General features: G+C 39.0%; 1 protein-coding gene across 4 annotated transcripts in view; it reads right to left on the bottom strand.

Moving 5' to 3' along the window:
* CNOT10 (CCR4-NOT transcription complex subunit 10) overlaps window positions 1–14,400 on the bottom strand; it is a 37,085-nt gene extending 22,685 nt beyond the window's left edge. For all 4 annotated transcript variants that reach the window (XM_059818622.1, XM_059818623.1, XM_059818624.1 and 1 more), the window contains exons 1-8: window positions 14,332–14,400; window positions 8,897–8,988; window positions 5,972–6,133; window positions 5,293–5,443; window positions 4,134–4,279; window positions 3,128–3,214; window positions 2,369–2,452; window positions 1,239–1,356 (exon numbers count right to left, since the gene is read on the bottom strand). In XM_059818622.1, the coding sequence (XP_059674605.1) occupies window positions 1,239–1,356; window positions 2,369–2,452; window positions 3,128–3,214; window positions 4,134–4,279; window positions 5,293–5,443; window positions 5,972–6,133; window positions 8,897–8,988; window positions 14,332–14,353 (862 nt within the window). In that variant the 5' untranslated portion in view covers window positions 14,354–14,400. The remainder of the gene's footprint in view (window positions 1–1,238; window positions 1,357–2,368; window positions 2,453–3,127; window positions 3,215–4,133; window positions 4,280–5,292; window positions 5,444–5,971; window positions 6,134–8,896; window positions 8,989–14,331) is intronic.
* Between the last annotated feature and the right edge of the window lie 740 nt (window positions 14,401–15,140).

Raw genomic sequence — 15,140 nt, 5'->3', positions numbered from 1 at the left:
TAAATAATAAAGGACAGAAAATATAACTTTTGAATTATCTGCTGGTAATTGAAGGTTTACAGGGTTACCATCGACCTAAAAATCCAAACAACCAAGAAACAGACCATTAACAAATTAACCAGAGAATATTTTAATCATAACCTAGGAAGACTATTAAGTGAACTGTGCAAAAAAGGTAGTGCAAAAAAGTTATATGAAAATAAAACATTCCAGAAAGTGTTAAGTTATAAAAAGAACTTTAAACATAAAAATTGTCAAAAGGTAAGTTCCAGTAAATTCTAAAAGAAGTGTCAAAATATGCCAGAATAGGCATTATGGCAAATATTTTTAATGTTCTCCATGAAATTTATCTGTAAATACAGAAGTTTACAAAATTTACTCAGTCTTGTGATTCCCAGGGCCAACTCTGTGACTTCTATCATCTAATTGCAATCTATGCAGCAATATCTACTAGATACAAGATCCTACAGCACAAGAAATTGAGTACTATCACAAAAACAGTATTGAACAAAGTAGGAAAGAAATTCAGTAGTTTTACAGTGCAAGTATTTTTTTAAAATCCTAACTCTCTACTGACACAAGACACAGCTTGCTCTACGGATTTTTCAACTGATGTTTTAAACAGTCAACTAAAATCTCAAATTTATTTAAATAATACCATATACAGTGAGTGTATGTATGAACTGCATATATTTATAGTATATAAATAACTTTTCTATCTAAAAAAGTATACACATTTATGTGCTGTTGTATCTCTGCACATGTGTACACATACAGACTTTCTAGATATAAAAGTAACTTAAAATGGCATACAACAGAAGTCAAACCTTAATGCTTCATAAAACATTTGTGTTTCCCCCACAATAATCATTACAACTGCTATAGTCTCCTCTCTAAGTATAATCTGAAATCTCATTTTAGATCTAGTATGCTGCCTTTTGTTTCATGTCTTGGTTCAGAGACCCAAATATAAGCCTTGCAAATATTACATTTACACCTTCACAAATCCATTTTCTTAGACAACCACTGCATTGTCTAGAAGACTGTTCAATTAAAAAAAACAAGTGTTACATGAAGGAGCACAACAAGAAAGATGAAAACATATCGAGCATATAAACACATCACATTCAGGGCCTACTCCCTTAAGTAATCATTAACATGCTTAAAATTAATATCAACGAGTAGTCTTATTATACCACACATTTACATACTTGCAGGATGAAGGTTTTCTATTTTACCTGTTTTCATGAAGCCTGGATGTTCAGCAATGTTTGCACTGTTTAGAAGTTTCACTGCTTTACGATAATTGCCCCTCAAATATTCAAAATTGCTTTTAAGAAATAGAGAAGGAGCTGACTGTGAAGGAGAAAACAATAGTTAATTACCTCTCGTTTTATGATTTCTATTGCTAGTGTTAAATCACGCCACAGCTTGCCCCTGCTGCCATTTTAAAAATACATGGGCTTAGGCCTTAATACTTTCATGAAGTAGCATTTCTTTGTTGAGCACGTGATTAACACTCACCTGCTCCAAACTACAAAACCACGCATACTCTTTGTTACTGCTCTAAAACCCAACATTACTCTAGAGAACCCTGTCATGGCAATGGCTAAACGCAGCAGATCTCCTTTTTGTTTAAGAGGATCTTTCTCCATCCTGTCTTCTAGTACACTCCTCCCTGCGCTTCCCTCCCTGTGGAGTTCAATCACAGGGCTCTTCCTGGGCTGTGATCTTCCTGGTCTGCCAACAGAGACCTCATGATCCAGAAGGATTTCTGTCAAACTAGTGGCTGTTGAGACTGGCAACAAGAGGGAAGTGCTCTCCTCCCATTCCCTGCTCCTCAGTTAATGTAGAATTTATCTGGGATGGTGGACGTAATTCTGAGCTGAGAACTCCTATATGAAAAAGAAACTGCTTTCTAGCAATAGGTAAGCCTCCAAAGAATTTCAACAAAAAGAAAACAGAAGAACTGCATATCCCAGAATTAAACTTTTATGAACTGGTTTAGACCAACAATGACATCAGAAGTTTGTAAAACCGGTAACACCTATAGTAAACTAAAACTTGTTTTGCTCTGCTTAAATTATAAAGCAAACTGAACCTGTCTATTATATAGTGTTTTGCTGTTATTTTGGTATCATTAACAATAAAGTGCATTTTTCTGAGCAACTGAGAACAGCACAAATAAGAAAATTCTACATTAAATACACTTGCAGAAAAGAGATAACAAACCCAACTGACTATATAAAGCATTATTTCAGACATCCATCTTCAATAAGACCTTTCTTTGTAAAGAAAGTTAGCAAATTCAATTTTAAGATGGAGAACAAATCTAGATTAGAAAAACAATGTCCTTAAGAATACTTACATTTCCAGCTGTATTCATGACAGACTTGATCTCCCTTTTGCATGCTTTTAGTGACTTCATCTGGATATAGGCTCTCACCTTATACTGTTAAAAATTAAACTGGTTAAGTAAAAACAATAATTTGTGCAGGTTTGCAAAATGAACCTTATCTAGAGATTTATTACAGAACATTTTGTATACATCTTAAAAAGAGGCAGTAAAAAGCTGTTCAAAAAGCCTTCCTAAAAAAGAAATTCTATTCACATTTTCAACAACAAATTTATAGGCTTCATATTTACAGTACGCAGATACACATTTTGTTCAATGGTCATCAGCTACTCTACATTCAAGCACAGATATTAGCATTTAAAATGACAAACTAATTAAAATAATCTAGCCTCTTAATCCCAGACATTTACCTACTAATAAGTGTATGTTGACAGAGAAGCATTTTTTTCCTTCACGTATTTTTCCACAGAACAGTACAGGGAAATAAAACCTCAGCTGATTTAGGCTGTTGTCTAACAGATACAAAGTTCAAAAAAAATTATGATAAACTGCAGCGATTTAAATTGGGGTTTTTTTGTGTTAGGTCAGTTTTTCCTGTACATGGATCTTACAAAAAGGAAGACTTAGATACATTCATTCTTTTGTTTTACAACACGAAATTCAAGGACAGGCAGACTATCACAATTCATGCTGAACTATATTTGAAGCAGATGGCACTTGGTTTTAAGAAAAACTTGAACTGATGTTCTTGTATAAATAATACGCACTTACCTGATGTATCTTAGATTTAGCAATTTCTATTAAAGCACCACTTTCAGCTTTTTGATTCGAGGAATCTTTATTTGTATTGTTACCTGACTGAGTGTCAAACAAAAAAAAAGGAAACGTAACTATTAGTCACCTTTTAAATTCAGTTTACAAATTCTTTCATAAGCTATTTTAATCAATCTCACATGAAGAAGAAAAATAGGTATTTAATAGTCAAAAAATACACATCCCACCGAATACTGTAACTTGAGCTTAACAATCAAAATCCAAGCAAAAAGACACCAGCCTATGAAGAGCAGAATTCTGTAGTAACCTTGGTGTTATGCTGTGTTGCTCTGCAGTTGAGGTATTTTAAGAATTCTCTTACCCAGAAGGATGTTATGCATATTCTAGAGTTTCTCTTTAGTATTTTCTTCAGTAGAATTACTATATACTTAAAGATAAAATGTTTTATCTTAAGTGTGACATTCCATCAACAGGAAAATACTGAAGTGTCCTCTTTTCACTTCCAAGCCACTACTCATTCTACTGATTCTTCCAAAAGACACATACAAAATATTTCATCTGAAAGTATGCCTCATACTTTCCTCATACTTTCAGATACTATGTAAAAAAGACGCTTGATTTCCCATACTATGGTACGCAATTGCAATTCCTCTCTGACACTGACTTCCCTTTCAAACGCAGGGTCTCATATGGTCATAATCCAAGAAAACACAAGGAAAACTGTATATCTGACCCTGAAGACAACCATCTTTCCAATGCAAGCCTCTGACTTAAGAAACACTTCTTACCTCCCTAGGAGTAAGAGAAAAGGGTGAAAGAGAAGGAATAAACAGCTGCTGTATACAATTAACTCAGTTACTAACAAGTATAGGTTGCTGTCAGAAGTTATAGGTGATCTAACATAGTTTTATAATTCAAAAGTATTTTAAAAGAGTAATTTTGGATTCAGTTAAAGCATACTTCTGATAAAGACTTAGTGGCATTTATATGATATTAAGCTTACCTCATTTTTTCCATTCTTGCTGTTACTGTTGCCCTGTGAAATCATTTTTTCCAGAACAGCAAGCAGATGCAAGGCTTTCTCAGCTTGGTAAGTTAGCAGGTATAAGTCTACAAGCAAGAAGCACACAGCCTGGGCAAACTTCTCTTCTGTATAAAGCAAAGATGTAAAAATGATTTTACAGCTCTAATACCAATCCTTCCAAACATGACTGAAGGAAAAAAATTAACCATAAAATGCATCTATGCAACATTATGAGAAAAATCAATATATTACATAAGAAAAGGAGTGCAGACATCTACACAAGGTAGATAAGTACATATACTAAAAAAAGGTAATTCATTCAAACAGCATCAGCATAAAAACATAGACTAAAGACAGCTTAACATGTATTTCATCTTTATAGATTTTGATTTTGAGAATTGGTCTAAGCAGATCAGCACCAAAGATCCAGCAACTAAATAGACAGATGGAGCCATGTGCATATTTAGAATCACATTGAACTTGAAAGGATTCTGTACAAACACATCTCTGCTTGGCTGGCTTCACAGGGTAAGTCCCCCATAGGCATATTGAAAACTGGGAGGAATTGAAGGAGAAACATGGCAGCATTTACTTAATTTATTGACACACACACACATGCATTCTTCAGCCTTGTCACCTCTAAAATTCAACATGGATTATGAAGTTATTTCACACAAGCATGGCAAGTCCACTATACAGGGTGTCATAGCTCATAAAACTGGAGACTTTATATTCAGATATGAGCACATATAATTATGTATGATCTGATGTCGATATTTAAAAATGTGAGTGCCCTGACAAATACACACCCACCCATGAAGTTGAATGATGACTCAAAATACTAGATTTTAAATTATTTAATTAGCTTGTACATATTATTTACATAAATTCCTTTTAAAGTTGTCAAAAATCCATTTCAGTTTCTTTATACTTGCCTGCTAAATGTCTCTGAAGTACCTTCCCCCCAAATTCAATTGTTGTCCTTGATATAAGTAAAACATTTTCTCCATTCCGAAGCCTACCTACTTTTTTAGAACCATATTAGGCAACTCACAAATCACTTGTCTGATAGTGAAAAAGACTGAATGATCTCTTTGTAGCAATTGCATGAACAAAACTCTTCTTTCTGTCTACATACCGAAAGGCTCTATAAACTGGTACAGCTTCTCCCCAACTGATATAGCTTCAGCATACTGACGCAGATGATACAAAATAACAGCTTGATTGTAGTACAGCATACTATTTTCAACATCATCTAAACCATCCATTTCTTCAACAGCAGAGTGAACCTGAAAAAAACCCCACTCGTTTCATTAAGCTTTCAATACCTATGATTTTTAAAAGTGTCAAATATTTAAAAAATATATATCCAAAGGTATTAATCTGTCTAAAGATAGGTCAGTAATAGTTATAAGCTAATAAACCTTATTATTGTTCAACATAAATCCAGCAAAAACTTTACAATGACATAGAAAGCTGTCAATTGAGTAGTAAAGTAGCATTTTCACTTTTTTATTATTGCACAAAATATTTCAGGTTAAGGAACTTCCTATTGAAAGAACATAGCAGGTCTTTCTATAGTTATAGTCTCTGAAACATTTCAGCTTCAGATCAATTTCAACAATAACTAAAAACATAAGTATAAAAACAGTGCCCTAAACGATATAAACAGACTCAGATGTTTAAAAGTAATGTTACTTCCTTATTTATTAAATCTAGGCGACAAGGGATGGAAGTTTTATTCCTGTTTCACTGGAAGATCTCACCACCATTAATAGTGATCAAAATCAAGTACCATGTTAACATGTTTGCATTACCTGGTTCTTCAGCTGGTTAAGGGTTTGTCTCAAATTGTCTGTTGTAGTCTGGTTACTTTTACAGAACTCCGCAACAGCAGTATTCAAAGTTATTTTGTAGTCATCTTTGTTTATGTCTTGAAGGGTATTTAGGTGTTGTAAACAAGCATCATAGTTTCCAGCCTGGAAATTGCACATGTAGCAGAAACATGCATTAGAAGATACAGAGTTTAAACTAGCAGATTACTTAGTTTTAATGAAAGTATTCTCTAAGTTTAGAGAGCAAAGTATTTCTTTATCAATAGCTAGTGAAGCGAACTAAATGTCTACACATGTACTTCATTATTTATGCAGATTAATACGTATGAGAAGTAAGTCTAAAAGGTCATATCCAGACTTCAAAAAGAATTTTGTGGAGGAAGGACAAATGGAGTAGTCTTATTATAAACAGATGTTTCAATGAAAAGTGTTATTCTGATTTCTCTTCATCGTATTATTTTGAGTTTCGAGTTTCTTTATTTCCTCATAATCTTTTTTCACAATCTTTCCCCATCACATGCACATTGAGCAGCTGTAGGTGCTTACATAAGTCCCAGCCCATCATTTTATGTTCATTCTTCACTTCATCTGGAGAGACTGTTACAATTTAGTCTGTGGAAGTCAGCTTAATACAGGTTGGAAAAAGTGGGTGTCAATACAGGTTTAAATAATACTTCTACAAGTTTTAGCTGTTGAATGAAGTTTTCAATCATCTGGACATGTCTAAACAGAAACTAGGACCCAAGCATGATGCTCCTCTGAGGTGTGACTTAATCAAGAAATCCCTTTCTTTGACCTCAGGAATAGGCAAGGACTTCAGAATGGCTCACTTCTTTCTTTCAGTTTTAGTCTTTCCTGCGTTTGTGCAGGAGGAATTCAGTGGCATCAAGGAATGAAAGAGAACTCCAGACTCTTTCAACTATGTTAAGCCTAAATGATCCTTCACTCTCTACTGTTCAATTCCTATACAGGAATAATCACTTTCACCTCTTCTGTATCAAGGTTACTTCCAATCTGGTCAGTCAGTTAGGCAGATTCATTTCCATCTTCATCAATGCTTCACAATCAAAATCTATGCTCTTGAGTACCATGACCATTCTCCACTTCCTCCTCCTTTTTAAGTGCTGTTCCATGGAGCTTCTGAACCCAGGCTCCTGCCTAACTTCCTCTATTAAGGGAATAATTACAACAGAGAAAGGCTCTGTGGTCCTTTTGCTCTTCCCGAGAAAGCTGCCATTCCACAGCTACTCTCAACAGAACCATCCCAGTTACTCCAGTCTCCTGTGAAAGCACAGTTATAAAATTTACAGAGAGATGTAGCAGGACATCGACATGCAGTATTTCCACAACTCTGAGTATCAACAGCACGGATTGCCTAGTGATCAGGTGCATAAACACAGAGGCTTGCAACTCCACTGCTGGCATGCTCTTTATTTGAGACAGTTCATCTCCCAATGATTTTCCTCATGTTTCACACTCAGAGCTTGTCTTCAACAGGAGTAGCTTTCAGATCACAGCAACAAAGCTTCTAATCACAGTTGGACTAAAAACCTTGAACCCTTAGATGTTCAGCTTATTTTGTGATGTTTTTCCTCATCCAATAGTCCTTTACTCTACTCGACAGGATCTAGAACATAATATACAATTCTATAGTAATTCTATCATGACTGAAATTTGAAGTGCAATATGATAAAGCAGCATGCAAGGCAGTCCACAAAGCTATTTACAGCAACTCAATAGCAACCAAAATTGACAAACAAGGCACCAGACTAATTCTGCTGACATCTGTCATCACCTCAATACTCCATGAACTTAAGGAGTTCTTAAAGCAAGAAAAAAAAAAGAGATAAACAAGATACACTGGACTAGTATAAAACTAAAGATGAAGTCATCAGCAGATCAAAAGTATTTTAGGCATGTAGATCTGTGGGCAAGGTGGAAAACAGACAACCTTTTCCTGTGCCTTCAGTTCTCGGGATCAAATGCCAATGAGCAAAAAGTTACTGAAAAAGAGTAATTGAGTTAGAAGGCACTCAGGAAGACATCAGTGAACACCAGCTGTAGTCAGTTTAAAGACCAACTACATGCACTTCACCTAACAACATTCCAGACAAAATAAAAGTAAGTAAGTGAAACATACAAGCAGGAATCTCAAAAGACAGTACTTAAATTCTTCCCCCAATCTATTTAACACACCCAAAACTGAATTAGGCAAGGCATTGTGGAGATAGAGATACATCAATTGAAAGGAAAAGCAATTATACTTCCTGTCACTTGCTACACTAAATAAAATTAGGAGACAATATGAAGAAAGAAGTAAACTGAAAGACCTGGTACCTGAATTTTAACACACAAAAAAAAGATCTTCCAAGAAAAACAGGTAGTAAATACTGCCTGTAGGTGCTGTGTGTTGAAGAACGTGTTTTAATGTAAGGAGACAGAACAGTATAAAACGCTTTTTGTGAAAAAACATAGCAAGATGCCAAAACGAAAAAGGTTTGTTGGGTTGCTGTTTTTTAAATATATGTGGTTCCTTTAAACCCTTTAACACAACATCTTTAGCTTGAAGCGATTAATTCTTCAAAGAGATCATGCATTTCCAACGCTGATACAGAATAGCAGCCTGCTTATTCTAATTAACTCATCATACAGCTTTTAAGGCTACTAAGTTTTGAGAATCAAGATCAAATGTCCTTGTGCGCAACTCGTTCAAGTATCCCCTTCAGTATTCTCACATCATAGCAGACAGAAAATGCATGTGCTAGCTTTATAACACAACTAGTGCTACTTATGATATAATATCCCATTAATACATTTGCAACTGTGCTAAGAAAACACGAAAATAATTATATAAGCCCATTAGCAGTTATGTGGTAAATTAGAAGTCCGAGTTTGGCTTTATCTTACCAGAAAAGCTTGTAACGCACTGCTCGACAATTCCTTTTCCTGATCAGTAATCCCAGAAGTACCCGCTCCTTCATGTTTCTCGGTACCTTGATCTGTGAAGTGGACAGAAGATTACAAAAAGGTTTGCAAATGTGATGACAGATACTCGGCTTAAAAATTTTGTTTCTTCCAGTTCTCAAGATCCTCCTGCCAGTACAAGTAACCTTCCAGATAACTGCAGCACTGTCTCCCTATTACACTAAAATATCTCAAGTTATCCTACACTCCTACTGAATTCCTCTCCATAAAATGTAAATGTAATAATCCTAGCTAAATTACTGTGCTCAATCAATAACCGAAGTCCTGCAAGTTAACAGCCAATGCATACACTTTAAATTTATCTTTAAAGCTGCAACCATACACTTAGAATGTCACTGAGTGAGATGAAAAACCCATGCATCCTGTATGCTGCTTCCTAAACAGCAAGCAAGGGATGCTTTACGGAACAGCATAAAAAAAACAGAGCCAACACTGGAACTTCCACCCAGCTCCCTGCTTTGAAAGAATAAGTCTCCCTAAATAACAGTGTGCAATTGAACCATCATTGTTAATAATCACTGACAGACCTGATATATTTTTTAAAACTCTCTATACTTTTATACTCTTCAATATACTCCATCAAATGCTATCTAGCGATGATATTGCAAGACACAAGCAAATGCTGCCTATTCACTTTTTCAGCCTCACTCCTGATCTTACAGATCTTCCTTTGAATCATCTCTCTTCCAACGTGAGCAGGCAGTTTATTCTGAATCTTCCTCACGTATTTTTTCCCAGGATATTCTCCAGTTCTACTATATCTTTTTCCAGATTAAACTGCTACATGCTGTTGTTGTCTATGATGGTGGTCCCTTTGAGCATTTATATAGCAATATAATAAGGTTTTAATTGTCTTGAATTTCTTTTACATAGAATTCCTAACATTTTCCCTTTCAGTCACTATTGAGCATATTTTTCAGAAAGGGGTCTACCGAACCCTTTTGTCATCATGCAATTAAGAATTCAGTGAAGTTGCATTAAAAACCACAGTACAGACATTCCACGTCAAAAAAGCTAAAAAAACCCACCAAAGTCTTCCTTGTGCTGAACACAAACTAATGGAGGAAAAAGCCCAACCCAGAACACCACACAAACACAACACCAGACAGCTTATTTCTATCAGCATTAACTCATGTGCTAGAACATACAAAAATAATGTTTTTGAAACAAAGACTTTATAAACCAGCAATGGTTTCCGCTTTTGCAGAAAATTACTTCTCGGATTTCACAGTGGAAGCTTTGTTCTAACACCTACCTTTTGCTATCTTAATAGGCTAGGTAGGCTTTGTAAATTCAATGTCTTCTTTCTCTTCCCTAGAATTCACAGACGTAATGCAAACTGCTAATTTTGTTTTCACTTTGAACAAATGAAAACACTTATTGTGAGCTCCACTGCAAAATCCATTCCCCATCGTATATCTGGATCATCTGCTACTGACTATGAAAATTTACAAATATAAGACCAACAACAACAGTAAGGGGCAACCAAACCTCTGAAGATTCATCAATTAACACCCACAGTAGGAATAAACCATACTTCGTAATCTATTCATAGTTTGTGCTTATTGCTGGGAAGATATCGAGATCCCTTCCACTGCCCTATGCAATAATGCATTGGAACAATAATTGTAAATATTCAGTTGTGACTTTCATCCTGCATCAAGATGCCAATGAAGTTGAGATTTTAAAATCTCAACATCCTACACCTGCAAGTTACAAAGTAACCCATCGTAATTTAGACAAAATTCAGGATTCAGCAATTTCAGTACTCTGGAGGGATGGATCCTCAGGGGGCTACAGAACTGCATGCACCTGCTATAAAATCTGGCTGTGCATAAGGCATTGATGGACACCACTTGCACTGCCTTTTTCTTGAAAGGGAAAGGCAGGAGAGAAAATTAAAACACAAAAAAGCTCAGAAAATTTTTGATGTGCCAAGGTTTTCCACAGCAAAAGAGGAAAGGAACAAGAAGCACCTCTCCTTCAAGCTAAATATAGAATAGATCAGATTCCTGCTCTAAATCTTGTGGTTGTACAGCTGAACAGAAAGCTATCACCCTCAGAGGATCTCTAGAACAGCAGTGAATAAGCAAATGCATTTTCCCTCATATTTTCATGCTAACAGTTACATTACTCGCTTTTCTTGCTCAGCATGCCTTTCAGATTATGCTAGTAAAAGTAACCATAGTGCAGACTTGAGACTGTAAAACTTCTGAAGTTGATACGCTTGGTTTGGTCAAGAGGTTCCTCACATACAGGTTTACCTAGCAGAGTGCCATCAACTACTGAGTACATTACTGATTACTGGCATTGTACGCGAGTTTGTAAAACAAGCATCTCAAATGAAGGTGGGCTTATGGAAGTCTGAATCCTGAAGTAAAATGTCTTCAGTTAAGTGAAAGATAAACCGAAATGACCATTGTCTAAGTTGTGCAATAAAAGCACCACTTATACAGCTGTTCGATGCATTTCCTAGGGAAAAATCAGGACAGGCATAGAGATTTCACTATGTCCGTAATTCTGCTGGTAGGTTAAAAAAAACCCCAAAATTAAACTGGGGACTGATTTAAGCAAAAACAGAGCTGTCCCTTCTCCTATAAAGTCAGTTTTACGACTGTAATCCAATCAACTGCACCTACTGCGACTCAGTAAACAAAGCAGGTTTGCAAAACCTGAACTGGAAGCTTATCAAGAAAGAATAAAACTAAAGTCGAGCTGATGTAGTTCACAGCATAGCTCTTGCCTTTGAAAAAAAAACCACTTTGGCTGCTCTCTACCCTTTTAGCTCAAACACACCTGAAACCTGTTAAAGAGCTAAAGGTGCTTCTAATCTACTGCAATCTTGCCACTCTTGTTTAGACCAGGATCTGATGCTTCAGCTGATCTTTATTATCAAGGCATCTCACAGACAGGAGCCACCTAAAAGCTGGCTGGCACAAGATACTGAAAAGAACCCTCCAATTCCACTTAAATGAGGGGAGGAAAAAAAAGCACTCTTGCTCTCTTGGCTGCAACCAGCTATCAAGTGCTTGCAAATGAAACTATTATTTCCATATTTCTTGAGGCATTTGAAAATTAAGTAGGTAGGTGCATTGTTGCCTGGCAAAACATACAGCATGCCACTTGCTCACTCAGATCTAGTCATCTTCGGCATTCTTGCAGAAGCATGTGGTGCCGGTAACACATGGCACACCAGTCACTACCGACATGCTCCTATTCATACAGTAGCTACAATTATCAGCTGAAATATCTGAAACAGTGCAGATTCTTTATAAATTAAAGGACTCAATTTATTGCTGTAAATTGTATTTACACACAGACCTGTTTAACTTTTCATTTTGTCCACATTTCACAAGCACAGAACAACTCTAAAACTCATACTCGTCAGGCTAGTGATGAGGGGCAAAAGGGGCAACCTGGAAAAGGATGTAAAAATAACTGCTAAGAATTTGATCTGGAGGAACCTGCTGCACCAAGTTTGAAGTTAAAGAAGCAAGTCAGGAAATTATCTTCCTAGTTAGCAATCCTGGGGCTGAGCAGCAGAAACACTGTCACAGAGGCTTGTTTGCTTTGCACAAGTGGGCAGTAGCTCCTACTGGAGAAGTTACATCATGGTGGACAGCAGCACTTTGGGAAAGATGGCTCTATGAGAGGAGAAGAAGGAAAAGCATGAGACTGACACCTGAAAAGGGAGATTGCTCTCCTCATTGGCTTGGTGCCACAACATCATATAAACAACAACACCTCCCACATACACATACCCGAAGACACCTGGAGAGTGACCGCAGTCATTATCCTTCTCATACCTGTTCTCCGTATCTCCAAGGACTGCTGTTCCTGAGCTCTCTTGTTCCTAGACCCTGTAAATTACATCTTGCATGAACTGTGCTGTTGAATACCAGAGCATCTCTGGAATTATCTTTTATTTCCAAACTCTACAGGCAGGGGGATAATCTCTTCTTTGGAAGGGGAAGAATCTATCACAGGACTCTTGCTCTAAAAGCATTTTAAAGGGTATTAAGACCAACCAGAGTGTTCAGCCTTTATAAGATAATGACAGTTTGTGGCACCAAGATTACATTTTTCTATGAAGCATTGCACCACTAGTATAAATATAATAGACTCCTTCAATGCTGTACAATAAAAAGCAAACACTTCTCAGTGGAAAGTTATTTGTAACTCGCTGCTGTGAACAAGTACAGTATGTAGAATATCTTGCCATAGTTCACGTCTTTGATTCATTTGGGCACATACTTTTAAGAAAGCACAACTGAAAAGTTCCTTCAACGCTTCCAAGAACAACAAAGAAATATAAAAAACTTAATTACTATTTTTTTCTTGTAGTTTAGGAGATGCTTACAGCAGTTATAAATAAACACAGGATAGTTTAGTACGTATCACTCAGTACAGTATACTAATATTTCCCATAATATTTAGCATCCAGAGAAAAAAATGCTTAAGGCGATTTTAAATAATGCTCCCACCACATAAAACCAACTTAAAAAAAAAAAAAAAGAACACAAGTAGATCCCTTCAGCTTTCCTCCACATGACCCTCTTCTCCATCCCCACTGAGCTGCCATCTGAAGGAAGGACCTTTCCTGCAAAGAGGACTGCTTGCATGAAGAGTTGTCTTATGGGAGATGCACGAGCAGTAGTTTATCAATGCTAATGAGTTACACAGCAACTGTACTTCATATTTATTGCCAGGGTTTACCAGAAGATGATTTAATTTTAATCTCGGTGATTTCTCTCTACAGTGTCTTTTCAGGCCCGATCTTAGGAAAGACCCACTCATCCCCTGAAATCAAAGCAGCACCTCAGAGGGAATTGGCCTGAATTCCAGAGATTAAGTAGCAACACGAAGCGTTCAAATCTCCCCAGCACCTTCCGAATGCCCCAGTTTAACAAATTAACCCAGAAGCTCAACTTCTGTAGCGGTTATTAAGCTCTGTGAGACGCCCACGCCCGCCTATACGTCCATAACCCCCTCCCCACCGAGCACTTCCAGGCCAGGAGGGTGCAACAGCTCAGCCCCCTCGCCGAGGACACGGAGGACCCCGTCCGCACACGGCCCTGCCGGTGACCCCCCCCAGGACACAGGCCCACAGGCGACGGGCCTCGCCGGCACCTCGCACCGGCCACCTCGGCCGCCGGCGGCCCGCAGTCCTGCCGCCGTAGGGCACTACTTCCTCAGCGGAAGGAAACAGGCCGCAGCAGGCCAGGCAGTCGTTTCTCCTTCCGCCCGGGACGCACCGGCACTCACTGCCCCCCCCGGACGGGAGAGTATCCCTCCGCACCAGGCGGCCCAGGCCCAAGGCGGGCCCAAGGACCACGGCGGCTTCCCCTCGCACTCACCCGCAGCCTTGTCCGCCGCCATCTCCCCTGCCTCGCGTTGCGGCCGCGTAGTCCGAGCGCGCCGATAGGGCCGAGGCTCCCTCCGCTGCGCCGAGCGCCGGCCGCACCACCGCCAACTGGTCGCTGTCCCGCGGGACTACTTTGCCGCCGCCGCCGCCCCCCGCGCGCCGAGCCCGCCCCGCTGACTGCGCCACTCGCTCCTATTCGCCCGCCGCTTCCGGGATCCCGGCGGCCTCGCGACGTCCGGCCGTTGCCAGGGGAACGCGCATCTGACGTCAGGACGCCACAGCGCTTCCCGTCGGGGGGGTGGTGGTGCGCGTGACGAGGCGCATGCGCGTCGCGTCCCGCCCCGGGGGCCGTCGGGGCGGGGGCGCCATGTTGCCGGTGGGCGGCCGAGTGAGAGCTGGGGGGGCGGGAGCGGCTTCGGGGGAGGGCGCGGGCCGTTTTTGTGCCGATGTTTTCCGGTTCTTCCGCGGCACGGAAAGATTGGCAAGTGTCGGCCGCTGTCTCGAACGTATTTTGTCTTTTCTGCCCGGTTCAGACGTGCCGGTAGCGGTGACCCGGGAGCCTCCTTCAGGTGTCACCAGCTGGTGACGAGAAAACCTTCAAAATATTCACGCGTTTATGTGGATAATCAGCCTGACTATCTAAGTGTTAAGGTGCTCATCACCACAGTGATTAATGCCGATAAGGTGGCCTCGTGTCTGCATCCTGGATTTCTTTCTAAACGGGTGTTTGAGCGCCAGTTCAGCCCCCCCGGGAGACGCGGGGAAGCCCAGCTTCACACCGCGAGTTTGCATTCAGTGCGC

This window comes from Gavia stellata, chromosome 6, assembly GCF_030936135.1.
Source record: "Gavia stellata isolate bGavSte3 chromosome 6, bGavSte3.hap2, whole genome shotgun sequence".
Taxonomy (NCBI): domain Eukaryota; kingdom Metazoa; phylum Chordata; class Aves; order Gaviiformes; family Gaviidae; genus Gavia; species Gavia stellata.
The sequence above is the reverse complement of the archived record's forward strand: the minus strand, read 5'-3'. Positions and strand labels throughout refer to the sequence as shown.